Genomic DNA, 27,005 nt, shown 5'->3' on the forward strand with positions numbered 1-27,005 from the left:
TATTCTCAGAGTTAAGGGGCAGGTGGGAGCTCTCTGCCTGTTTCTGTTTGTCTTTACCCAGCTCTGCTTCTCAAATGAAAAAGTAAAAAGCACTCAAAAAAGCTTTGATTCCTCACCAGATCATTCTTTGCATACAAACTTGGGCTTCTCATGTTTTTTTAAGGGGTGCTATATATGGTGTGTGGGGGTGGCTGGGTCGGTGTGTGTATATGTGCAAGCACATGTGTAAAAGAAACGTACAGAAAGCCCAGCGTTACATTTTTGTCCCAGCTTATTGGTGAGTTTTGTGGCTTTGGCCATTCCCAGCTAGATCATACACCATCAGGACCCAGGACTGGGCCACCCGGGACAGCAGATCTCACTTCTGTCCCTGCTACTGGAGGTCCTGAGGGCTCCCACCAACTCAACCAGGGTGCCTGAGTCTGCCTGGTTCACCTGGAGGAAGCCCATGGTGGCACCCTGTTGGCACTGTAGGGAGCCCTGTTTTCCCATAGCGTGCTGTTTGGAATGTGGGGTCCCTGTCGCAATGCAGCTCCTGAGCTGAGTCATTCTGCTCTCCAGTGATGTGGCGGTGCTGACACCTGCTCAGAGAACAGTGGGGTCACATGAGGCCAAGTTCATCGCCAAGCAGCTGGCCTGGCCACATGACCCGGCTGGCCTGTGTGGTGGTGGTGGTAGTGGTGCTGGCAGTGCCTTGTGGAGGTACCCTAGGCTGCTGTAGCCCCATCAGCGGGACTGGCTTTGACAAAAGTAATGAGAGCTTTGGGGAGAGATGTCCTGGCCAGTGTCAAAATCCTTGGGCCTCTCCTTAAACCAATGATTTACTGCCCTTTTGGTCTTCAGCTTCTTGATCCAGGGCCACCTTCTCCCCTTTCTTTCCTTCCGACATCTTGGATGGCTCAAGGAGAGTGTATATATGGCATTTGGGTGCCTCCTCCCCACTATTATTAGGGATGCCGCTATCTTTAATCTTTCCAGAACTTTCGGCTCAATTTTCTACCCTGCACCTGAAACTCCCTCACTACTTCAAAGCCAGTAACTCTGGAGCAACAGGGAAAGTTAATGGATTACCCCTGCGAGAAGCTTGATTGCCTTAATTTTTGTTGGGATGCTTGCCTTGAAAAAGCAGCTGTTGTGTAAATCATCCAACAGGGATTCTGGCACGGGAGACACCCTCTCGGATTCACTGACCTTGATTCAGATCCCAGCTCCACCACTTGTAAATCCTGTGACTACAGGAGGAGTGGAGACGTCCAGGATGGGGTTAAGGGGGCGAAGCAAGGTGCTCTCAGGCTGTTGTATTAACCACTGAACTGCAGGGTTTGTTACAGATTTGTGGAGCAAGCGGATGAGCGACTGGAAAGTATGGGCCTGTGATTATCAAGTCAGAATTAAAATAGTTGTGCATAGAATCCTCTGTCTCACCCTTCTTTGGGCTTTAGGAAGAATTATTTGGGAGGAGAGAGGGGGGAGCTCCTAGATCCTATTCACTCCCCCAAATGCTCACAACCTCATAACTGGCTCAGGGTGAAGCCAAGAGCCAGGAACTCAAGTTAAGTCTTCCTCGTGGGCGACAGGGACCTAGGTACCTGAGGTGTCACTTGCCCTCACCAGGATATGCATGAGCAGGAAGCAGGACCAGGATGCCAGCCCAGGCACACTGCAATGGGATGCTGGGGTCCCAGGTTGCATCTGCCCTGCTTGGCCAATGCCCATCCTGGAGCATTGCTAATTATCCACATATGGGCTGGGAGAAACATCATTGGTTATCACATTGTTTTTGCCGTATTTTGCTAATTTTTCCTTATTACTGAGCATTTAAGCGTTTTACGTTTTCCCATTTCTCACAGGACATCCTGCTAACTTCCCGTAACGATTTGGAATGACATTTTGTTGTGCATCCGTGAGCATGTTCCTCATGATCTTCCCAGTTAGACTGCTCTTTGGATATCAGTTATAGCCTCTACGCTTTGTGTGTGAGTTGAATTTCGGTGGCTAAAGTCTTTGCCCGTGAAGTGTATTGAACTTGCCGAGATTTTCCCCCCGATTGGTTTTGGTTCCAACACATGGGCTTTGTTTGAGTCTTTCAAATGCATCCCTTTCAAGGGCTGCTTTCTCCTGAGAGCATGAGGGAACTCGCGCTGTGTCAGGCCTGTCAGCCCTTCCCTGTCCTGTGATAGCCTTGGGCGGCCATCCCTTTTTGTGCCTGGTCTCTCTCTCTGCCTGGGTGATACCCATGGCCCCTTCCTAGTCCAGCTCTCGTTTTCTTAGCCCTGTTCACAACACCCTGCCCGGGTCTCCATCTTTGGTGTCTAGTGCCATCTGCACCCACCGTTCTTTGTTTTCCGGGTTTGTTGACATCTGGGAGACATGAGTCCAGTTTTGAGATCACTTACTTCAACAGATTTTCACCTTGTCATGGAGTCCACTTCTCCCACGATAACCAGTATTCTAGAATGCTCTTTTATTTTTTTTTTTTTTTGGATCCTTCCTCCCAGGATGGGTTGCCTGTAGTGGCAGATCCCTCAGGCATAAGAATTCCTTCCACTCCCTCCTTGTTCCAGGTGCATGTACGTGGTTGTTTCCATATTGGTCATCTTCACATTGTGGCAGGGGCCCAGGTGTCCCAGGGGCGCCTGCCCACACAGTGTTTGGCCAGCCAGTCTTGCTTTAAGTGGATCTAACATGACCCAGTTGACCATAGCTAGCCTTTCATGGTCTCCCACAATGCTGCTACCGCAATGAAGACACGGTTTCTGTAACCCGGCATGGATGGGCAGCTCAGTCTGTCTCATGTTGGAATGATGATATTGTTATTATTATTATCACATTCATTTGAAAGAGTTATAGACAGTGGATGGCAATTGTTTGGAACCTGGACCACTCTGAAGACCATTGAAAGGACAAGCAAAAATCATTGATTGAGTGCAGATTTTGTCCAACGATGGTATTTATGAATAGAACACGAGCAGCCTGTTCTGTACCCCGCCCTCCACCCCCTTCCTTCCTCAAGCCATTAAGCTACACTTTTCCTGTGATGGCACTGTGTGTTAAATTTAAGGCTGAAAATACCTCGCTGTTAACCCTTGCCCACTCTGTCAGAAACCTTTCAAACAGAACAGAGAAAGTCCATTTCTGTGAAGCCCTGGCCTTATGGATCATTTTCCTCCTATTCTTAGGTAATGCTATTAGAATCCAATTTGGAGTTAGAATTTCAGGGGGAAAGAGACAGCTTTGCCTTGGTTTCCTGGGAGGATGCTGCCACCTAAGGTAGGTGTGCTGTAATAATGAGTGACTAGGGAGTAAGGTGGATTCTTAGTGTTGGAATGATATATGTTGGTGTTAACCATGGTGCAAATTATTCCTCCCCATGAGAAAGGGTAATCTAATTTCCAGATGACTTTTAAAGATTTATTTCGTGCGTTTGAAAGGCAAAGTAGCAGAGAAAGAGAGATCTTCCAGCTGCTGTTCATCCCCCAAATGGCTGCAGCAGTCGGGGCTGGACCAAGGCTGGAGCTAAGAGCCAGGAACGCTGTCTGCATCTTCCACACTGTGGCCGGAGGCCCAAGTACTTCAGCCATCTTCAGCTACTTTTCCAGATGCATTAACAAGAAACTAGACTGGAGAAGCAGCAGCCGGGACTTGAACCACTGCCCAGATGGGATGCCAGCACTGCAAACACATGCCTGTAGCATCCTTGACCTTCTGTTTTAAGGACACTCTGAGGATTCCCAGCGCAGTCTGTCCATGCCTCTTGCTAAGGATTCCAGCTTGGTCGGTCTTACAGCTTTTGGTCCTGCCTGGGACGGCAGGATCCTTGTGAAGAGGAGAGTGTGACCCAGAAACCAGCCCTCCCCAGAGCCCGGGATGGAGAGAGAGCCTGCGATCTTAGGTCGCTGTGCTCCGTGGAGCCGAGGGGAGACTGCTGGTTAATGGCACTGTCTTTGGCTTGCACCTGGCTTTTAGGGTTTGGAGGGAGAAAGCCTGCTAGCTTTTAACCAAAAACTACATCTGGGAGAGGAGGGGAGCAGCAGCATTTTACCAGCCAGAAACTGCCTTCTCCCCTGCCTCCCTGGGAGGCTCTCGGCACCTTACCTGCTTCTTGTCAGCACGTGAATTTAGTATACTGCCCTAGCCCAGGCATCATCTTCCCTTCAAACAACCAAATTCCTCTCCTGGCAAGCATTCACTTAATGGCCGTGTTGTGGTTTGCAAGGCCAGTCAAATAAATCAGGTTAAATCCTGATAGGAGAAAAAAGGAAAATCAGTTCTAAGAGGAAGTGAGCCCCAGCTCACCGATGGGCATTGGAGTCGCCATCCTGAACTGTGGTGTGTGGCTGCTGCTGGTCCTGGGCCCCTAATGTTTTCTAGGAGCCCCAGAGACCTGCTTCTCCCCAGGGCCTTGCCCCCTGCTCTGCTCAGCTGGCTCCTGGCCCTGGACTTTTCAGCAACAGCACGCCCTGAGAAGCCACCAACCTCCCCAAGAGCTCTTCTCTGCACCTCAGACCCATGTCAGTCCCGACTCAAGTGTGGGGACCATGAATGCGTGTCGCTGCACAGTGGCTTCCTCCTTTCTTCCCCACTGCACCCTCAGTGCCTGCCAAGCCTGCCTTGTACGCCTGCGCAGCTCGGTGACCATGTCTGACCCTTTTTATTCAGGTACACGGCAGGGGATTTCCCATCCATCTAGCCAGAGAGTGTTCTCTGCTCCCCACTTTGTCCCATTGAAAGCTGAGGGGAACCCCCACAGCACCTGCCTAGCCCATAAGCTCGAGGGGGACCTCGCCCCTGAAACCCAGGTCTTTGTGTGTGTGGCGGGGGGATGCGGCCAGGCAAGTGTTTGGCGAGGTCCTGTGTGGACTTTTCTAGACCTATGGAGTCCATTGAAAATGTGTTGTCTGCCTAGGGTTTAGCTGCAGTTGGCATCTCTTTAAAAGCAAACCACAGAAGAGTAGTTGCCAGATGTACAAACCAGTGGAGAAGATAAAGAGAGTCACCTCCCACCCGGTTCCTAGGGTTTTCAAAAGCGCTTGTTTATTTTGTCTACTTGAACAGTACACAGACAGCAAGCATGGGCAGGTTGCGCATCTCTCATCTCAGAAGCACTCGAGGCCAGAAATGCTCCAAATTTCAGACTGTTTTCACATTTTGAAATCTTGACGTGGTTGTTATTGACATGACTGATGTTGGAGAAAGCAGTGATCACAGTGTTCATGATGGTTCAGACTGGGGGGTGTTTCAGATGTTCAGGTTGTGGGTGTTCAGCCATGTGTGGAGGTGAGTGGGAAGTGGCTCGTGGAAGGATGGAGGCTGTGATGGGAAAGTCCAGGTCCAGAGGCCCCAGAACCTGGGAGGCTGGCATACATGCTGGAGGGTGTGGTGCCCTAATGCCCAAGGGCAGGAGAGGGTGGACCTTCTAGCTCCAGAAGAGACAATATGTGATTCCACTGCCCTTGCATTCCACTAGGGCTCGTGGCCCACCCAATGGCACCTGCCAACTGTGCATGAGGGTGGCTCTGCCACAGTCCGTCCACTGGTTCAAATGCCAGGCTCTTCTGGAAGCTGCTGAAAGTAACTCTTGGTAGCCATCTGCAAACTCGTTCACACCATCAAGCTGACACCTGAAGTCAACCATGGTAGTATCGTGTGGCTGACATTACGGCTCAGCAAAAAGCATCTCCTGGAATAGTACCAGTTATTCAAGCCATCTTGCTGCTTGTAGACCTAGCTGTGTTGATGGAAAAGTGGAAATATCTGGGTCCGTGTCCCCAGAGGAGCTGTAATAATTTGCTTTGTTTTCCATCAGGTTATGCTTGAAATAAGATCTTTTTCTCCCAGTAAATTATGCAAGAGTACTTCAAAAAGTTATTGGAAAATATGACAAGTTTATTTATTTATTTTGCCAAAAAAATTGTAATTCTGGGAGTAGCTAGCATTGTGGCATAGTGTGTAAAAGCTGCTACCTGCCATGCTGACATCCCAAATGGGCTCCTGTTAGTGGGTTGTGAAAAGCAGCAGGAGGTGGCCCAAGTGTTCAGGCCCCTAAACCTCCTGGGCTCCACCTGGGGCCTTACTCTGTGGCCATATGGATAGTGAGCCAGGGGATGGAAGCTCTCTGTTTCTCCCTCTCCGCCTGTCTGTGACTCTTAATTTTCAAATAAATAAGTATAATTCATACATGTTTTTTCATAATATGCTTTTTCCATGAATTTTTGAAAATCTCTTCCAAAGGTTCATAAAAAAATGCTTATTGAGGATCAAAGTTGTGCATGGATCCCCAAATTATTTAAGCCAAAATAGTCTTACCTTTTCTTTCCATTTTTCTGTGAACTTCTGAGGCACCTTAGTATGATTGCAAAGGAGACAGACCACAAATTGGAAGTGTGCTGCGTGGTGTAATTTCTGCCCAAGCAAGGTTCTCAGAACTCACTTAGAACTGAGAAAAATGTGGGAACCCAAAATTTGTCAGTCAAGGCAGCTGGGTCTGTTGGCCTCCTGCCAATGCGAGTAAGACCAAGACTGGAGAAGTGACGGGCTGTGACCCAGATGGTGGCGTTCTCAGAACTAAAGCAGCTCAGCAGGAAGTGATTGTGAAAGGGTCCCTGGCTCTCTCTACCTCGATTCGCATGAAGGTGGATGGGCAAAACACACCGCAGTGAAGCAGTGCCCTTGTTCTTTCTGACAGATTGGAGCGGGGGCCATGGGCTGCAAAGTCCTGCTCAACTTTGGCCAGCGGATGCTGCGGCGCAAGGTGGTGGATTGCAGCCGAGAAGAGAGCCGACTGTCCCGCTGCCTGAACACGGTTGACCTGGTGGCCCTGGGTGTGGGCAGCACGCTGGGAGCTGGTGTGTATGTTCTGGCCGGGGCTGTGGCCCGCGAGGACGCCGGCCCCGCCATCATCATCTCCTTCCTGATTGCCGCATTGGCTTCGGTGCTGGCTGGCTTGTGTTATGGCGAGTTTGGTGCCCGCGTCCCCAAGACGGGCTCAGCCTACCTCTACAGCTACGTCACTGTCGGGGAGCTTTGGGCCTTCGTCACCGGCTGGAACTTGATCCTCTCCTATGTCATCGGTAGGTCTCCTGGAGCTTGCTGCCTCTGCCCACTAATGTTTGCTGCTGTCCACAAAGGGTGGGTGATGGTGCATTCGTCACCGAGGAGACCACAGGTGGCCCCTCCAAGGAGCCACCTCTTAACTTGACCACCAAAAATGTCTCTGTCCGTTTATGGACAGGTGAAGGTGTCTGCGGGTTCATTGTCTCTGCCCTTGTGCCAAGGCCAAGCCAGGGCACAGGGAGGCCATTTCTGTTGATGAGACATCAAAGACAGAATTCATTGATTGTCTCTGACCAGTTGAAAATTAAAGAAACAAGTTTTTTTCCTCCATCACTATGGCTTTCTGTCCTTCCAAATGCTTGCTTTTTGGAAAGATTTGTTTATTTCTTTAACAGGTAAAATGTGTGTGTGAGTGTGAGAGAGAGAGAGAAACTTCCTACCCAAATGCCCATACTAGCTAAAACTGGGCCAGGCTGAACCTAGGAACCAGAAAATCCATTGACCATTGAGTTCTCCCATGCTGGAAGAAGGTCCCAAGCACTTGGACCATCATCCACTGCTTTTTCATGCACACTAGCAGGAAGCTGGAATGGAAGTGGAGTAGCTGGGACTCCAACTGGCATCCCTCTGGAATGCCAGAGTCACAGTGATTGCTTAACCTATTGCCATGGCATGTTAGCTGAACTTATGCTCCGTGCAGCCATTTTGCTGAATGTTAAGAGTACAATAGAGAAGCAATATGGTTTCTATTCGTAAAGAGTGTGTCGTCCAGGGATATAACCAAATCACATATGTATATTTGTACATTCTGTTTCTAAAACAGTAGATGAGGGCACTCCCCAAAGTTCATGAAAATGCATATTACAAGAAAATTATGCATGACTGTCAAACTGTTTTATAACGAAATAAACTCATCTTTCTCACTGCGGTTTGCACAAACTTCTATTGTGATAGACCCTTGGCTAGAAAAACATTGTCAAATTGAAAGTTGTTTGGCCGGAATCGCAGTCCTGGTGGTTGTATTGAGTTAATGGGTGTTCTTCTGAGATGTTTAGACAGTTGCCACTTAGGCTGTGGCATAGTGTATGTTTATGTGTCAAGGTGTGGCTGTGATTTCCTTTTGAAACTGTCTAGCCAGTCCAGGTCAGTTCATCTGCCTGCAAGTATACTTTGATTTCACAAAGAAGGAAATACAAGAGAAGGTCATTTGGGTGCACCTCCACCTCAATTGAAATTCATACCATTTATTTTTACCATATTGGTTACTCATTACTATGTCAATTAATTCCATAATGATGTAAATTTTTGCTGATGGTATGTTGGAGCTTTTAATTGATCGGAATGATACTCTCCTGGCTCTGCCTTCAAACCAAAGAGGGTCTCCCTAAGAAGCTGTGGAACTTGATTGGACAATAAGATGCTGGACTCTATGTTTGGTATACACTTGCAATGAGGGAATCTCAACTGAACTTGAACTGTGGTTATACCACAAGGTGGAGGAATCCACAATTGGCGGAGGGTTTGGGGAGGGATGGGGAGAATCCCAGTACCTATGAAACTGTGTCACATAATACAATGTAATTAATGAATTTAAAAAAATAAAGTAAAAAAAAAAGAAATTCATACCTATGAGAGCTCTTCTAAAAGTTAGCAGAAAATGCATCTTATGGAAAAAAAAAATAAAACACATGGGCCTGGGTTTCAGAATCTTGCACTAAAGTTCTAACAATTCCGTCTCTTCTTGAACTTACCCCAGCCCCTTTTGTGTTTTTGAGGCCATAGTCAACGGGGTGCTCCTCCTCTGAGCTGCAGGACCCTTTTCCTTGTCGTAGCAGTCCTGCTTTTTGGCACCCAGCAAACAGAGACCAGATGTATAAAAACCTTCCAGTGCAGTAAGTTAAGACACTGTGCTTCTGTTTGTTCTCTGTGCTTACATTACACCTGAAGTAGGACACATCAGCTGAGAGGAGACGAGCACCCAGACACAAGAACAAGCAAGGAGTTTGAACAACCACTTCCCCAAAGTAAAAGTAAACATGCGTGACCACTGAACATTGCTCTTTTTAGCAGGCTTGTGTGTGTGTGATTTTGTTGAGCCACAGTATGTGATGCGGTGACTGGAGTCACAAAGTGCCCACTCACGCTCGCTTCTGTGTCTGCCCACACCGGGGACCTCATAGGTGGTCCTGTGTGCTGCTTGCTGGGACCCTCGTGTTTTGGGGCTCTCCGTGGCCTCATCCTTGCTTGGAGGAGGCCACTACCACTGCACCAGGCCAGCTGATTAAGTCCTAACTCTCTGAGCAAAAAACAACTGTTTTGGGCATTTTGGGTACTGGTTGGTGTCAAGACCAAAGAGACTGGGAGTCAGGGTTGTGGTCTTGTGCCCAAGGGACATGGGGTAACATTTCGGCCACTCAGTCAGGGGGTGCATCTACTGGTTCAGGCACAGAATGGTGGGGTGGCTGATATCTACTTAGCTGTGAGGGGGTTAGCCTTGTCTCTGAGATGGGGCTGGCCCCCTCAGCCTTTTTCCCCAGGCTGCTGGATAAAGGGCCCTTGACAGGTGCTTCTACAGACTTCTTGCTGAGCAATAGGGTATTTTTATTAGTAGTAGTAATAGTATTAATGAAATAAAGTAGGTAGAATTAAGTCAATGCTGTCAGAGTGAGTCTTGAGTAAAGAAGGTAACTACTGTTTTGAAAAATGCTTACTCCGCTCTGTGTGTGTGTACTGTTTTGCAAGCGTGTACACAGATGCTCCTCTGCTTGTGATGGGGCTGTGCCCAGGTATGCCCATGGTAAGTTGAAAGGGTCAGAAGTGAAAGATACTTGGAGTCCTTTTGACCTGCTGCACTTCCTGCCTAGCCACACGATACCATGTGGAGTAGTGATTGCATCCCTCCTGCCCAGCGTGCAAGAGAGCACCGTCCACACAGCACTGCCTGCACATAGTCCACACTGCAATTCTGCAATTCCAAGTGTGTTTTCCACCGGAGGCAGGTGGCTTTCCCAATACTACAAAGTCTAAAGCTTGTAAGTCAAACTATTATATTTCAAGTAAACAGAATAGGTCTTGCACAAGTTCATGAAAGATGTATATTACAAAAAAAAGTGTTGATTTTGATTTTTTTTGTACCATAGTGAACTTTTAATCCTCTTTTCCCTATGTACTCAATAAACACACAGCATGCAAGTGCAGGTGGCTTATAACATCAGGTGCACTCCACTTCAGGCCCCAAAAGCCTTGTCATACTTGTCCCTTCACTCCCTGTGAGATGACAAGCCTCCCTTCCTTCTAAGTGTGTACTGTGACCTGGTCACCACTGCCGCGATTCTGTGCATTGCCTGCAATCCCCGTATGGATGCTGCAGTTGCCCAGCCATGCTGATGATGCGGATGTTCAGTGCACTGTTGATGGTTCCCCTCCCCATATCTATTCTACGCAGGTACTTCAAGCGTGGCTAGAGCCTGGAGCGCAACATTCGATGAGCTGATAGGGAAATCCATCGGGGAGTTCTCGAGGAAGCACATGGCCCTGAATGCTCCTGGGGTGCTAGCTGAAAACCCTGACATATTTGCCGTGATTATCATCCTCATCTTAACAGGTAAGGTCACATCCAGTTGAGCAATGGGTGGACCTCATATGCCAGGCTCTGCTTAAATTTGCTGATTTTCTCTCATTGCATATCCCTTCCCTGCCTGGTCCCTGTGTAATTGTTACACCTGCAGAAATCTTTGTTTACTTGTCCAAGTCTTAATGGCTTCTTGGGCTGGCCTGTTTAATACCTGTTGAGTAGTGTACCATTTAATAAAAAGAATCAGATGTCAAGTCTGTAGACGGAGGCTTTGTTATTAAAGCAGGCTTTTTGTACTAGTGATCCAGGAATTAAAATTGTGTATGTATGTGTGTGTGTTAAGATTGATTTTATTTATTTGAAAGGCAGAGTGGCACGGGGAGAAAACGAGACCTGTCATCCACTGGTTTATTCAAATGACCTCAGCAGCCAGGGCTGGGCCCGGCCAGAGCCAGGAGCCAGAAACTCTGTGTGGGTTTCTGCTATGGTTAGCAGGGATCCAAACTTCTTGGGGGCATCTTCTTCTGCTTTTCCAAATGCATTAGCCTAGCTGGACTGGGGATTGAAGCTGAACCAGTGCTCTGATGGAGTATACCCATCTCCCAGGGAGCAGCTTAGAGCTCAAATCCTATTGAAGTAGGCACTTGGTGTAGCAGCTAGACGCCCCTTGGGACATGCATATTGCAGTGCCTGGATTTGAGTGCTCCGTTTCCTGCAATTTCACATATGAGGAGAAGCAGCAGGGATGGCGCAAGTACTGGGTCCTGCCCCACCCACATGGAGGATCTGACCTGAACTGATTTCCTAGCTTCTGCCTTCAACCTGGCCCAGTCAGGCTATTGCAGGCATTTGGGGAGTGAACCAATGGATGGGAGTGTGTTCTCTCCCCCACTCCCTCTCTCTGTTTCTCTCTGTCAAATAAGTAAAATCAATACATTTTTTAAAAAGATTTATTTATTTTATTACAAAGTCAGATATACAGAGAGGAGGAGATACAGAGAGGAAGATCTTCCGTCCGATGATTCACTCCCCAAGTGAGCCACAACAGCCGGTGCTACACCGATCCGATGCCGGGAACCAGGAACCTCTTCCAGGTCTCCCACGCGGGTGCAGGGTCCCAATGCGTTGGGCCGTCCTCGACTGCTTTCCCAGGCCACAAGCAGGGAGGTGGATGGGAAGTGGAGCTGCTGGGATTAGAACCGGCGCCCATATGGGATCCTGGGGCTTTCAAGGTGAGGACTTTAGCCGCTAGGCCACGCCACCAGGCCCTATATTTTTTAAATTAAAAAAAAAAAAAAACAGCTCTTGACTCACAGATATTTGGAGAGGAAGTTGTCATTTACATGCCAAGAAAATGTGAAGGAAAGACTTCAATTGACCATTACTAATGAGGACCTGCGTGTTGCAAGGCCTCTCGGTTGCTTTGCCCCCGTAGCCATTCACACACTGTTACTGTAAATAGCTTTCACCTCCAGCTTGTGTGTGGTTACTGAATTTTTCAGTTCCAGGTACTGCTTGAAGGCAGCGGTTATAGTTTGTGACATGTGACATGGGTCTGCATCTTGGCCACTGGGGTAGGGTTTTGTTCCACAGTGCGCTGACTGTATAAACATGAAGCTGAAATACAGGAATGTTGTTGTCTGAGGTCACAAACTCTTGGATGAATTTTGAAAGCATACCTTATTTCCTAACCCATGTAATTGGAATAATTTCCTACAAGCTGGCCTCAGCAGAATTTCTGGTCCAGCTGGCAGGCACATGTATCAGAAAATAAATTCACACGACCAGAGTGAGATTTTCATTTTAATGAACACGAGAGGGAAGGGCAGTTAAAGGGAAAAGTGTATATATATATATATATTTGAAGACGATGAGATTCTCACCCTGTGATTAATGACTCAATTCTCTGCTGACACGTGCATCTCAGAATTCAATCTAACATGTACAGCAGTTTTAATCTCCAAATGTCTACAAGGCAGTCGGGGCAGGGTAGTCATCCCACATGACACAGTTGGCCAGCTGACTCTGCTGCCGTGAGCTTGTGTGCCTTCTTGTCATTTGAGAGGGTGTGTGTGTGTGTTTCCTCTCACCGTGAACTTGAAGCCTAGGACTGGTCTGGCTTACACATCCTCTGCCCTGAGTCCCATGAGGAACCATAGGGGTCAGTAGTAGCTGTTACTGTTAACCTTACTAACATCCCAAAGTTACTCTGAATGATGTCCTTCTGGGAAAGTCAGCTCTCACTCTCCAAGAAATCCCGCAGAGCATTCCCCCTGGGTTTGTTCCAGAAGGGTCATTGCCCAGCAGTGCCCTTCTCACAAGAGCGAGCAGTTCCTTCCACCCTGTCTGGCACCTGCATGTCATGGATGGTTGACTGCCACGCTCCAGATTTCTGTAGCCCTTAGGTGCCTATCAGGGGCATCCTCCCTTCCAGAAGGATTGGGTAGCCCCGTCTGAGAGCTTGTGTTGGTTGTTTGGGGCCCTGCCCACATATCGAGGGCTCATGACTACCCGTGCACTTGATTCTCTCAGCCCCATTTCCCATCCATCTTCCAATCCAAATAAGGATTAAGAAAAAAAAAAGCGACATTTTATTCATTTGGTTGAAAGGCAAAGAGAGAGAAAGAAAGATCTTTGATCTATGTTTGACCCTCAATGCCTGCAACAGCCAAAGCTGGACCAGGCTGAGGCCAAGAGCCCGGAAGTCCATGTGGTCTCCCATGTGGATGGTGATGACCTCAGCTCTTGAGCCATCATTTCCTGCTTTGCTAGGATATCCCAGCAGGAAACTTGGGTTAGAAGAGGGCAGCCAGGCTTGCAAATGTGGGATGCAGGTGCCCTGAGCGGGGCAGGCAGCTTAGCCTAACACACTTTACCAACAGGGTCTGTTCTGCCTTTAGATATGTTAGGGTTAAAATAGTGCTATCTTTTTTTATTTTAATAGTTCAGAGAAATTCACAGTGCATGATAGTTGATTTATTTCTTGATGCTAGTATAAAAGAATGTGAAATGTTTTTTTGATAGTTTCTGGATCCTAAAACCTGACTTTGCTGCTGCTGTCTGGTGACAGTGAATCAACAGCATCCTTAACAGGTAGAATTTCCAGGTTCTTCCTCTTGTTCATACCCACCTCGGGGAGACAAGACACCTAACACCGTCTTTTTCTAAGCCCTTAGGAAGATGGATCCAAAACGCTCGGTAACTCAGGCTTCACCCCTTCAGTCCTCTGTCGGTACATCTTTTCCAGGTCTCTTAACACTCGGCGTGAAGGAATCAGCCATGGTCAACAAAATATTCACCTGCATCAATGTGCTGGTGCTCGGCTTCATAATGGTGTCGGGGTTTGTAAAAGGACGCATCGTCAACTGGCAGCTCACACCCGATCATTCCTGCATGAACAAGTGAGTGGCTTCCACCATCCCTCGGCCTGTGACCCTCCTCCTCCACGTGCTGCCCCTCGCCACAACCCAGGCTCCCTTGGGTGACCTGGTGACATGAAGACTATGCACCTTTTAAGAATACAGCATTTGAATTGAGTTTTCTGTTTGTGTATTTGCAGCAGAGTAGCTGAGAATATTTTGTGTGTCTGCCATTTTTGTTAGGGTTCATTTCTTGGAGCAGGACAAAACTGTGTGTTGCCAAGGAAGGTATTCAGGAAAACAGAAATTGGCATTCTAATTCTATGTGTGTAAGGAACCTGTGTTGGATCCCTTAAGTGGTCTGTCTTTCCTGATGTTGAAGTTTGTATTCAAATGTTTCTCTGTAGTATCATGGTGATGCATTTTACATATTTTAAATTTTTTTTAAAAAGATGCATGTATTTACTTGAAAGGCAAACTTACACAAAGAAAGAGGGGGAAGGAAAAGAGAGAGAAGTTGTGGGGGAGGGCAATCTTCCTTACAACTGTTGAGGCTGGGTTAAACTGGAAGCTGTCAGCTTCATCAAGTCTCCCACATGGGTGCAGGGACTCAATAACCTGAGCCATCTCCCACTGCTTTCCCAGGGAATTGGATCATAAATGGAGCAGCTGGGACTTGACCCAGGATCCATCTGTGGTTTCTAATACTACAGGCTGTGTCTTAACCCACTGTCGCACAACACTGGTACCACTTTATTTTTCAATGTGTTCCTATCAAAATAAGACAGGAGTGATCATGGGCTGCCCCATCATGCCTTGGCCCATCGCCCTGTGTTCTCTGACTCAGGACCCCCCCAGAGCCTGAGGCCAGTGCCTGAGGCCAGTGCCTGGCCAGCTCAGGACCCCATGCTTTGGCTCCATTTCCCCAGTAGACGGAGCCTACAGAGGCATGGTCTTACAGTAGTGTCTCAGGCACCAAAATGAGCAGCCTGAGTCAGCTGGCCCTCTCAGAGGCCCAGATGTCCGCCATCTTGTTTTTCTGTCAACCTGGAGGAAGTCTCTGTTGTTGCCATTATCTGTCTGGTCAGCACGGGCATGACCCAAGTCCCTCAAAAGGGAGAAGAAGGTAAAGGGGCATGTGGCCAGTGCTTACCAGTATGGATCCCGGCTGTTGGCAGGGGCCTAGGCAGCAGCCACAGGTACAGAGGCGTCTGAGAAATACTCTCCCACACCAAGCTGTTGCACCTGTCACGTCGGTCTCTGGAGAAGGGCCAGGTGTCCAGCCATGTCAGCCCATGGTCTGCCAGCAGACAGTAGATGATGTGTGTAGGATGCTGTTTGGTCAGGTGCATGAGACATCACCAACTCCGATACAGTGTGGTTCTCCCTCCTTTGCTGAACTGCGTGACACAGTACATGAGGACTTTGGAATATACCCTTCCAGAGCCCTCTAGAGCCCTGTTTATGTCAACTTTACCAGCCTGTAGATGGTGAGTGGAGGAAAGCCAGCTCAAGATGCACTTAGAAGTAATGCAGTGGATGCTGACAGCTCAGGCATCTGTCTTTTACTGGCTGCTGCTCATGGGTCATGAGTGAAATAGAGAGCACCCCTCGTCTCTCAGTCACCAGCTGAAATTTGGTTTTACTGTTGGTATCAAGATGGTTTGTGCCGGCCGATGGTTCACTTCTGTGAGTCCTCGCGCTGGATACTGTAGTGACAATGGACTGGATGGGCCTTGCACACAGCACAGTGTCTGTCACCCTGGCCGCAGAGTCACGGCTGGGGCCTCTTCCTTTTGGTCAGAAGGGATGTCGGGAGTTGGGCATGGCCAGGGCATCTCCCTTCTCGCTCTGCTCATTGTGTTAAGATCTCTCTGCTGCTTTTTTGCATCGCATCTATAGATTTTGTGTTTCTGACAACAGCCACATAGGCTGGTGTGAAATTGCATGTCCCCCTCTGAAATGGGGCATTTCCTGACCCAGTCCTAGACTCAGGGTTAGGTGGCATCATGGGCCACCCTAGGTGTATGATTTTACCACACTTTCCACTCTGTGGCTCCTGGGAAGGTTCTCCTGGACAGTGAGTCAGCCTGGTGAGGTCCAGGGTAGGCATGGTCTACCATGGTCAGGCCCAGCTGTTTCCCAAGCCCATGGCTAGCAGTGCCAGAGCGTCTCTCACCTGGTGTGGTATCAATGGGTAGTAGACATGGAAGACTATATGAGAATGAGACATCCATGTTGTGTACCGGCCCATAGAGGAAGCACTGTTGCTTGGTATCTTCAGTTTCGGATTCTAGGACAGAAGCCCCGGAATAGCTTCAGCAATATCAACAGATCAACAATCGGCAGTGGTCATCCAAGCACTGTCCTTCACAGCCCACAGTGGCCACTAGCCAGCGGGACAGAAAGGGGGAAGGGAAAAGGGCTCTGCTCCTCCCTCACCTTCCTTCCCTGGACACTTCTGCTGAGGTGTGTAAGTGCAGTGTGCCTAAATCTGCCTCAGCAGAAAGTGCACAGATAGTTGGAAGTCCCAGTTGGAGAAGGAGAGCACTGTGTCAGGAGATGAAGGCTGCATTTGAGGACATCAGAATTGGGTGGATGGGGTGGGGTTCACAGTGAACAGCTTAATAGTTAAGCTGTTGGTTAAGATGTATGCATCCCACATCAGTGTACCTGGGATCAACAGCCACCTCTAGCTCCTGACTCCAGCTTTCTGCTGATGCAAACCCTGAGAGGCAATGATGATGGCGCAAGCACCTGCCACTCAGATGAGCGAGTTCACTGGGATTCCGGCTTGGGCCCCCATACCCAGGGCTGTTGCTTGTAGCTAGGGAATGCATCTCTGTCTCTTGCTCTCTGTATTTCTCTACCTCTCAAATCAAATAATAATAGTAATAATGCAGAAGGCTTCATGTCACTTGGTGACCATCAAGGGCAGCACACTTCACACGTAACTAGATGATAGCAGCCAAGGAAACGACCTACACCACACACTGCCGCAAACAGAGCATGTGGAGAGATGAGCAGGGCCCCACAGAGCAGCCAGCAGGGGCATGGAGTGTTTTCTAAGTGCTTCAGGAGCCATGCTTGGAGACTTGAGAGGCCCATGCACTGTGGCTGTTCACCCTGCATCCATTAGCACAGCAGCTAGTGTCCAGGCCCCACCCACGTGGCCACCAGGATGCAGAGGCTGTGCTGGCTCTTTGCCTCATGTGCTCTTAGGAGCACACCGGTGGTTGTTGACTAAAGCAATTCACTTTCTCTTTATCAACTTTGGCGTCTGCAGAAATGTTTGTTTTTAGACTTGAGTTACTGGTAAATACAGGGCCAGGGTCAGGGACTGTGAACCCAGCAGATGGCTCTGCTTCTCGCCAAAGCATGAGATCTTTCTCTGGGGTCCCAAGGAGGGGAATGGGAGTGCGGGGATGGCAGCCCCCATGGTCAGCTCCTTCCCCATCTCCTCTACTGTGCCTGCCTTTCCCCAGTGAAGGGCGGAATGGAGAAGAGGCTTTAGGAAGGGCCAGCAGTGTGGACCCTTGGCTTCTGGACTGTACACAGCAAGGATGTCTGCTTGTATCCCTTCCTCTGCCCCGCCACCATGAAGTGGGGGTGCTGTGGCCCTGGGATGATGGCCTGAGGGTCTGAAGGCTATGCTGGGTGGTGACATGAGGCTGGGGAAGACCTCCACCCTTTGCATCTGAACACACAGCAGCAGGCACTGACCTGTGTAACTTGTTCCTCCAGTGACACCAAAGTAGAGTATCCTGGTGTTGGTGGATTCATGCCTTTTGGCTTCTCTGGCGTCCTGTCAGGGGCAGCAACCTGCTTCTACGCCTTCGTGGGCTTCGACTGCATTGCCACCACAGGTACGCCTGTTCCATGTGGATGGAGCATGGGCATGGGCCATCCTGTCTGTGTCCCAAAGGGAGCTGGGGAAGACCGTGGTTCCCATGGGGCCACGCATTGCTGGGTGGGTCATACCTGGTGTGTATGCTGTCTCCTGAAGCTGACCCTGGCCACTTTGTAGGTGAAGAGGTCAAGAACCCTCAGAAGGCCATCCCCTTGGGCATCGTCTTATCCCTGCTGATTTGCTTCATCGCCTACTTTGGAGTATCCGCTGCGCTCACGCTCATGATGCCCTACATGTGCCTGGACAAGGACAGCCCGCTGCCCTATGCCTTCAAGCACGTGGGCTGGGAAGGCGCGAAGTATGCAGTGGCCGTGGGCTCCCTCTGTGCGCTGTCTGCAAGGTGAGGCAGGCCCCCTGTGCCACTGCTAGGGGACCGAGGAAGCAATGCCTTCACCCAGCCTGTGTGCCTTTCTCATCCCAAGGCTCATCTGTGTGATGCATACGGTTGCCCCACTTCCCCACAAGGGGGACAAATTCCAGGGCTCCCAGTGGATGGTCTGGAACTGCAGATCCGATGGACTTGTAGGTGTACCTTACCTGCACATAACCTGTGACCCAGTTTAACTTGGGAACTAGTTAGAATAAGAGCTGAACAGCACAGCTACCACTAAAATAGAATAGTTAGAGCAATATTCTGTGCTAAAATTCATGTACAACATGTAGTGCATACTTCTGGAATTTACCCGGCTATGGAGTTTTGACCCTTTTGTTTTCAGCCCTCTTGGAAAGTGAAACCCCGGCCAAGGAGAGACCATCATGCTGTTTTCTAGGTCTTAAGGAGTCCTAGGTCCACTTCTCACCATCACTTGCTAGCGTGAAACAAGCTTGCCTTCCCTGACTTTAATCATTGGCCCAAGCCCCTTTGTGCCCACCACATTTTGGCCAAATTTTAGCTGTGAAGCAGGGGGGCTACTTGGAGAGGGGAAATGAGTACCTTTTAATGAGAAACATTTTGCCCACCCTCCACCTAGTGTTTCCTGCTGGTCTCTGTAAACAGGAGCTATTTCTGGAAAATTGATTGAACACGGAAAATTCCTTGCGAATGCAGCAATGCATTTATTTTCTGTCTGATCCAGCCAGCAGTGGCTGTAGGAATTAATATAAAATTTGTCTGGACAGAGTGAGAGATATCTCCCATCTGCTGCTTCACTCCCCAAATTGCTGCAATGCCTAAGGGTTGGTCAGGCCCAAAACAGGAGCCTGGAACTCCATCTCATCTCCTGTGTGCCTGGCAGGGCCTTACGCAGCTGGTCCATCATCTGGTGCATCAGCAGCAGAGAGGTCAAAGCTGAGCAGCCAGGACGCGATCCCACCCCCCAATATGGCATGCCAGAGTTCTAAGAGGCAGCTTAACCACAACGCCAGCCCTGCATCAAGATTTTCATTGGCTGTTGTGCTGGTTTTTTTTCAGATGAGCCCCATTCCTGACCTTAATCTCTATGTACAGTTTGTGCTGTCCCTAGGGCTCGTTTGCTGAATGCCAGGACAGGCCAGGACCTCCTGCAGTGTGGAGGGGTGGCAGTCTCCCCTGAGAGCCTGGCTGCCTCCCCACGGTGGATGTGGGGGTGTGTGTGACTCCTGACGGCCTGCTCCCGCTCATGAATTTTACCCTTCTCCACTGCTAGTCTTTTAGGTTCCATGTTTCCCATGCCTCGGGTCATCTACGCCATGGCTGAAGATGGACTGCTCTTCAAATTCCTGGCCAAAATCAACAACAGGACCAAAACACCCGTCATTGCCACGTTAACCTCGGGCGCCATCGCAGGTAGGTGCCTACACTCAGGTCCCAGTGCCACTGTCGGCACAGTGGAGCAAGTGCTGCCCGGTGAAAGGTTGTGGAGTGCGCCGACCTGCGAGACATTAGACCTCGTCATCTTCATGCCTGGTTTCTACGCTTGAACCTGAGTTATGGAAAGATAACTCCCCCGCCATGAAAGGCACAGGCTGGCGTTCCAGAGCCCGTACTGGAGATCCTCAAAGGGCCTGGCGTCCCTGTTATTCCCTCTGTACACAGAGCTTATAAACCAATCAGCTTCTGCAAGTCGTCCATCTCTCCCCTTCCCAGAGCATCTTCCTGAAAAGATCTGGGCAGGCAGATCTTCTCTTTCCTGGTACAGGCCCAGAAAGACCTATAAATTCAGGGCCCTTGCATCTTTAGCTCAGGAATTTTCTCTGGAAATAGAAGTGCCTCTAGAACTGTTGTATAAGGTTCCGCATTGTCAGTGCCTCGGAGGATGGGAGTTATTGCCGATGAGGCTGTTTATCCCCAGCTTGTAAGTAATGGCAGGTACAGGGCAAGGGGCGAGGTCTGTTCCGACAGATGAGTGTTGAGAGTGTGGATGGGTCACATCAGTGTGAAGTCCTGGGATGTTCTTAGGGCTCCTGGGCAAGATGGATGGGAGAGAACCTGGGAGGGAGATGTTAGTGCCCAATGCTGCCTGCTGTCACCCCTGCAGGGTCCCTCCTTCCATGCTTCCATGCTTGTAACCAGGACAGGTAGGTACCCTGGCTTTCCTCTGGCACAGATACAACAGTAGTGGAGGCCCAGGAAGGGAACAGGAGGGAAACTGCACAGCCTGGGAGGACAGAGTGGACACGGGATTTGTGGTTTGTGTTTACGCCAAAGAAGCCGGCCTCCTTCCAGGGTCTTAGTTAGCTGAGCGCATGTGTCAGTGGTCACAGGCTGTAGCAGTGGCTTGTTGACTGGACATTAAGTGAATGCATTATATACTAAGTTTTGTTAGTATTTTTTTTTTTATCTCCTCAGTAAATGTGCCCAGTCTTGTGGATTTTTTTTTAGTGCTATATATTCTTACATTGTTTTTGTCATTATTTAACTTACTTGAGAGATGAAAAGAGAACGCTCCCATCCATTGGTTTAGTCTTCAAAGGCTGTCAATAGGCATGATAGGGCCCGTCCAAAGCCAGGAACTGGTGACTCCATTTGGGTCTCCCATGTGGGTAGCAAGGACCCAACTACTGGAGCCATCATCTGCTGCCTACCAGGGCCTGCACTGGCAGGAAGGTGAGTGAAGAGCCAGGACTGGCCCCCAGCACTCTAGAATGGAATGTGGCCGCCCCAAGTGGTGTCTTGAGCACTGCGCCAAATGTCCATCTCTCTGGATTAACAGTCACTAGTAAAGTGTTTAAAGAATTCAGGAATAAGTGTTCAAAGTGGAATTTTCTAGTTTTGACATGTCATTTGATCGTATGACAGACAAATCTGCTTTACCTCCCCATGCCATCAAAGGGAGATCCAAACACTTTTCCAAGTGACTGTACAGTAAATGGCATTCAGCAAGCCACGGATTTATTCATTCTCTTTGTTTGCTGGGAGTGGTGAGCAGCTCATTGATTTTCGTAGCGTGTATGTCTAGTTCTTCCCCAAGCAGGAGCCACAGTGCAGGCACTGGTGGCATGCCCAGCTGAGTATCGTTCTGATTTCCAATGGACTTCCTTTTTGTTGTCTTCTAAGTTTGTATCAGTTGTACTATTCCAGTGGGGCTGGAGGGAGGTTGTCTTTGTAGGGAAAGGGCGATTCTCTGTCTCTGCTGCCTTGTCGTAAATGCACAACTTCAGAGCATCCCAGAGTAGATATAGGTAAGTTATGCTGTCAGTAGGAAATTTGACGTACACACCCACAGCAAGACACTCCTACTCCTCCCCCAAAAGCAATGCAGACATTTCAGATATTCGTGCATGTTGGATTCTTTTCCCAAGGGCAGGGACGTGGTGACAGCGCTGGTAGCATCTGGGAACCATGCTGCACATTTCTCCCAGGTGAAGTGATTTCACCTGTAACAACCAGCGCTGCTTTTCCTGCTCTGTGGTTTCAATGAGGAGCCCTTTCCACTCTCCACCTGAGAGTCCTTCCAGAACACCTTCCAGAACACCCCAGCTCTGTTACCTATGATCTGTGCACCTTGGAAGAATGCTGTCAAGGAGGCCACATAGTGTGGATGTGTGCCTGGCACCCTGTGAATGGCACATACATACCCAGGGCTGGACAGATGATGGCTAGATGGGCGGACAAACAGGTGGGTAGGCGGATGGACTGACTCAGTAATGGATGGATGGGTAGAGAGACTGATGGATGAGTAAATGGGATAGATGTTGGATTGATGAGTGGGTGGTGGATGAAGAACAGAATAAATGGAAACATGATGGACAGGTGGATGGATGTTGGATGGTGCATGGGTGGACGTGACTGTATAGCCAGCGTGACGTGGACTCAGCATTTGAAGAACACATCCTGGCCCTTCTCTCCCCAGCTGTGTGACCTTAGGTATGTCTCTAATCTTGCCTACCAATCAGTTTCTCCATCTAGACCAGACAGGTGACTTGTACTCCAAATGCAAATTTTAATTATGATTTTCATCTGCTTAGAGTTTTGTGCGTGTGTGATTTAGTCCTGACCTGTCTTTTCTCTAAACAGTGGTTTTCCATGGAAGGGCTGAGGTGGGGAGAGCAAAAGCAGCGCCCCTCACATGCCCTGGGTCACAGGTGGCTCTCAGATGTCAGCAGTGACCTTGCTGTCTGTCTTTTCCCAGCTGTGATGGCCTTCCTCTTTGACCTGAAGGATCTGGTGGACCTCATGTCAATTGGCACCCTCCTGGCGTACTCGTTGGTGGCTGCCTGCGTGCTGGTGTTACGGTATGTGTATAAAACAGTGTGTTTCTGGGACAGAAGTGCAGGTGCACTGATGGCCTGGAGATGGTCCTACTGGATGGCGTCCATGCTGTAACTTTGAGATTGGCAATAGCTCCATTGGTCGCTGCTGAGGGGCAGCTGGAAGCTGGGACCTGGGAGTCTTATTGGGAAGATGTCCTTGAAATGTCAGGAGTGGCCCTACCTCCCTTTCTCTGGCTGCATGTAACGATAAAGATAGATTCCCAGTGCCCCACCCTCTTAGATCTGGGCCTGGCTCCTGGGAGTCAAAATGCATGAAACCTCATAGTAATGACTGAAACTTGGTCCAGGTTCCTTTAACAGTGGGGACCAGAGTTTGGCTCTGTTAGGTCCTGAGAGAATCCATGGCAGGGAAGCATAAGCCCGTGTTATGCTTCTGCAGCCTGGGGCACTGTGGCTGCAGGAGTGTGTGGCCAGTGCTGGCTGCCTCGGTCAGCATTCAGGGACGCTTGCTGGGTGCCAGCTGCCCATCTTGTGTGGACCAAGCAAGTCCCATATGCAGAAACAATCAAATGTCTCTGGCCTTGGCTTGTGCGTTGGTATCTACACCCTTCCCTCCCAAAGAACTTCCTTGGGCTCCTGCAGTCCTGGAGACCAAGGTTCTGCTTTAGGGATGGTCAAGACAGCATCCACCACAAAAACACCTGCTCGTCAGCATTGTCAGCCAACCAGCAAACGCCTTCTGTTTCATCTCAGGTGTTGACACCTGCAAGCCATGACTTTATTTCTTAGGGACTCAGTGCCTAATTTACAAGCAGCCTGGGTGGAGCCTGCACCATTGCTGTATAGAATCCAATGAATGAGTATGCAGACACCCCAATTCCCCCAGTTTCTTCACAGAGGCTCAGTGCTAGAATGTTTTCAGAGGCCCTGCCAGGTTCCTGAGTGAGGGGTGCTGCACATGTGAACCCACTCACTCTTTAAAGTGCTTGTTTGCAATAGAGTTCAAAAAAGTTCTTCAAGGCCAAAGAGATTTGCCCGCTCTGGTCACTTTGGGTGAGGAGATAAGGAACCACCCTTAAAGCTGCACTTTGCTCACGGAAGCTTGTGAAAGCAGAAACCCTGCCTGCCACTCCTACACCCTGCACCACGGAGCTGCGCACTCCAAGGCTTCAGAGTTGTGCAATGCATTGATCCAATGCAGTCACACAAACTGTCTCAAAGCCTCCAGCTTGCAGGTGCATGCCCAGTGGAAACCTGCTGTTACCACTTCCACTTTCGGTTCTTACTCGTAGTTCCCTTGGGCCATGATCGGGTGAGAAGTAAGTGATCCAGTGCTGTGATGTCGAGGGGCACTGCTCGTTTCGTAGGGAAACAGGAAGGTTGTTCAGGTCATTCCTCTTGGCTGTTGCGTGGTGAAAGCTGTGTGCCCCCAAATCAGAGATCCCAAAGGTGCAGTCACGTCCCTCCTGTTGTGTCCCCACCCTGCACCCTTCTGACCAGCTCTTTCCCATCAAGTTGCTTGTGTCCCAGGTGGCTCAGCCCTTGAAAACTTATTAAGAACTTTGAGTTGCTGCTGTGTGTCCCCTTAGTTTGTTGGAGCTGATGATGGTAACCATGCTCCATGTGTTTTTCCAAAGATACCAGCCCGAACAACCAAATCTGGTTTACCAGATGGCCAGGACAACTGATGAGCTCGATCATGTGGACCAGCATGAGCTTGTGAGCACCAGCGATTCCCAGACAGGCTTTCTGCCCAAAGCAGAAAAGTTCTGTTTGAAAGCCATAGTCTCACCAAAAAACATGGAGCCTTCCAAATTCTCTGGACTAATCGTGAACATCTCGGCCAGCCTCATAGGTAAGACATGGCAGGTGTAATCCTGAGGACCCTGCTTGCCAGCTTCGCATTTCCTTGTCACTAGGGTTGGGGGCAGTACCCAGTGTCTAGCTTCCTGCTGGACCTCAGTGTCAGGTGTCAGTCATTCTAGCCTGACTGTAGCTGATGGCACCGAGCCCCCCTCTCGATGTCTTCAGGGAAGAGCTGGGGACACCAAGAGGGCTTGAGAAATGGTTGAACTGCATCTCTGTGTCTCTGCTGCCCCTCAGCCGTTCTTATCATCACCGTGTGCATCGTGGCCGTGCTTTGCAAGGAGACCCTGAGTCGGGGCACACCGCTCTGGGCTATCTTTGTGCTCACTGGGTCTTCCCTGCTGTGCGTGCTGGTCACGGGCATCATCTGGAGACAGCCTGAGAGCAAGACCAAGCTCTCATTCAAGGTGAGCAGCTGGGGCCCCCAGGCCTGTGGGGAACCTCAAGGTGGGCTGCAGACCCTGGCCTTTCTGCTGGGGTGGAGGGTGGGGCTTGGCTGCTCCAAAGGGAGGTGCATGTCAGCCAACAGTGGGGAGTGTGGGGCAGGGGTCTCCGAGGACCTGACCCTGGACGTGGCAGCCCTCTTCCCCGCCGTGGCTCTCTGGAGGTGTACCTGTCCCCAGAGATGTCTTGTAAGTGTCAGTTCAGGGGAGTCGTGTGTCATTTCCAAAAACATGCATTATTAGACATACAGATAATCCAGTCTTAGAGAGATGACACAGAAATCATTCTTGTTTAACAAGAAAACAGCAAGACGAACAAGGAGCTCATCTGGTGATGAGCACGTTGGGATCAGAGCCCTGCTTGATGAACGTTTGTTGCTGGCTGGGGAGGCAGTGTTTGTGACGGAGCCTCCGGTGTCTCTGCAGGTGCCTTTCCTGCCGGTGCTGCCGATCCTGAGCATCTTCGTGAACATCTATCTCATGATGCAGCTGGATCAGGGAACCTGGGTCCGGTTTGCCGTGTGGATGCTAATAGGTGTGTGTCTCTGGGGACCAGCACGGCCAACATCCTGGCTCCTGGTGGGGTGGGATGGCGTGGGGGTGGGAGACTGTTCCCATGGCTCCTCCCTCCCTCCAGCCGGTCCGGTGTGTGTGTGTGTGTGTGTGTGTGTGTCCGATTCCATAATGAACGCACAGTCAACGTTTTTCTCCTCTGCTGACAGTGGTGTCTTGTGTGTCAGGTTGTGTGGGAGGGGCTGCGGGGCAGCAAATGGGACAATGGCTCCAGTCCTCTCAGGTCTCAGCATGTTCCCACCACATGACATCAGCCAGGGTGGATGCAGCCCAGTCTGGGGCCCACTGACCACTTGGAGGCCGTCCCTCTGTAGTGCTCGACGTGGCCCCACCTCTGGGCCTCTGATCCATGGAGGCAAGGGGGCACAGAGGCTGCCCTCAGCCTTTAAGTCCTTCATTGCGGATCTGGGGGCTGGGGGAGGACTGGCCTTGACCTTCCCATCCCTCCACCCGACCGTGTCCCTGCCAGTCCTCACAGCCGTGGGTGCAGGTACTATGGGGAATAGGGCTACTGCCTGTGGGTCTGCCGGGGCTCACAAAGGGCCACCCAAGTGACTTCTCCATACTTCTGGGCCTCCCAGACATGGCCTGGGGGGTAAAGTGTAAGGGCTGAGGGCACCCAGGAGGGCGCGTAGCTATCCCTCATGTGTGAAGGACGCTGCCCTTGGCTGACTCAGTGTGTTGCCTGTCCAGATGGGGAAAACTCAGCCCTTGTCTCTCTCTGCAGGCTTCGCCATCTACTTCGGCTACGGACTGTGGCACAGTGAGGAGGCATCTCTGGCCAACGGCCAGGCAAGGACTCCTGACAGCAACCTGGAGCAGCGCAAGTGACGCGCAGCCCCGCCCCACGAGGGCCACCTGCAGAGGCCCAGGAAGACCCCTGCCCTCGCCAGCAGGGCCTTGGGACCTACCCACATCCCCAGCACCTACAAAGGGGCCATTACTTGAACCATAGCCTTGGCCACAACCGCCGCCATGGCCTGGTTACCTCTGGCAGCTCCCTGGAGGGTGGGGCAGCTTAGCTGGGGTGGCCGCCATCCATGTCTCCTCGCCCTGCCCCATCCACCTCGCTGAAGCCAAAAGGCAGCAAGCACTTGTCCTCTCAGCTCCGTGCCCACACCTGTGCCACCGGTGGCTCCAGGACCACACCTGGCATTGTGAACTGTGCCCTCCGCCAGACTGAAGATGAACACTCCCTGCAGCACATCCCCAGGCCTCAGCTGTTTACCTAAGATGGAGAAGTGGCACCCAGCGTCCTGCCAAACGCTGCCCTCCCCTCCGTGACTCGTGCACATGCTGGGCTGCAGCACCAGCTCTGGGATGCAGGCAGGGGCGGGTCTTAGGAGGAAGGGCACACGCCCAGTGGGAGCAGCAGTGCTGGGGCCAGCAGACTCCTGCACATACATGCATGTGTGAGCGCTCATGCGTGCAGACTGGGTGCTGTTCCTGCCACACTCCCTCCAAGCCCCCAGCCCATCCTTGTTGCCTCTGGCCTCCCTCTGGGTCCTGAGTAACTGGAACACGAGACTACAGGGACACAGGCTTGGCTTCCTAATGCCGGAGTTTGGAACTTTGGCTCTTCCGCACGGAGCTTG

At 50.3% G+C, this 27,005-nt stretch overlaps 1 protein-coding gene across 3 annotated transcripts in view; it reads left to right on the forward strand.

The window, feature by feature from the left end:
- The window catches only part of SLC7A1 (solute carrier family 7 member 1), a 66,091-nt gene extending 39,508 nt beyond the window's left edge, over positions 1-26,583 (forward strand). For all 3 annotated transcript variants that reach the window (XM_058670915.1, XM_012926706.2, XM_058670916.1), the window contains 11 exons: positions 6,686-7,070; positions 10,499-10,657; positions 13,875-14,028; positions 17,731-17,852; positions 18,014-18,236; positions 19,522-19,661; positions 22,447-22,549; positions 24,166-24,383; positions 24,632-24,801; positions 25,264-25,372; positions 26,138-26,583. In XM_058670915.1, coding sequence (XP_058526898.1) covers positions 6,701-7,070; positions 10,499-10,657; positions 13,875-14,028; positions 17,731-17,852; positions 18,014-18,236; positions 19,522-19,661; positions 22,447-22,549; positions 24,166-24,383; positions 24,632-24,801; positions 25,264-25,372; positions 26,138-26,241 — 1,872 coding nt within the window. In that variant the 5' untranslated portion in view covers positions 6,686-6,700 and the 3' untranslated portion in view covers positions 26,242-26,583. The remainder of the gene's footprint in view (positions 1-6,685; positions 7,071-10,498; positions 10,658-13,874; positions 14,029-17,730; positions 17,853-18,013; positions 18,237-19,521; positions 19,662-22,446; positions 22,550-24,165; positions 24,384-24,631; positions 24,802-25,263; positions 25,373-26,137) is intronic.
- Positions 26,584-27,005: the final 422 nt, after the last annotated feature.

Source organism: Ochotona princeps, chromosome 12, assembly GCF_030435755.1.
Source record: "Ochotona princeps isolate mOchPri1 chromosome 12, mOchPri1.hap1, whole genome shotgun sequence".
In the NCBI taxonomy this organism is placed as follows: Eukaryota; Metazoa; Chordata; class Mammalia; order Lagomorpha; family Ochotonidae; genus Ochotona; species Ochotona princeps.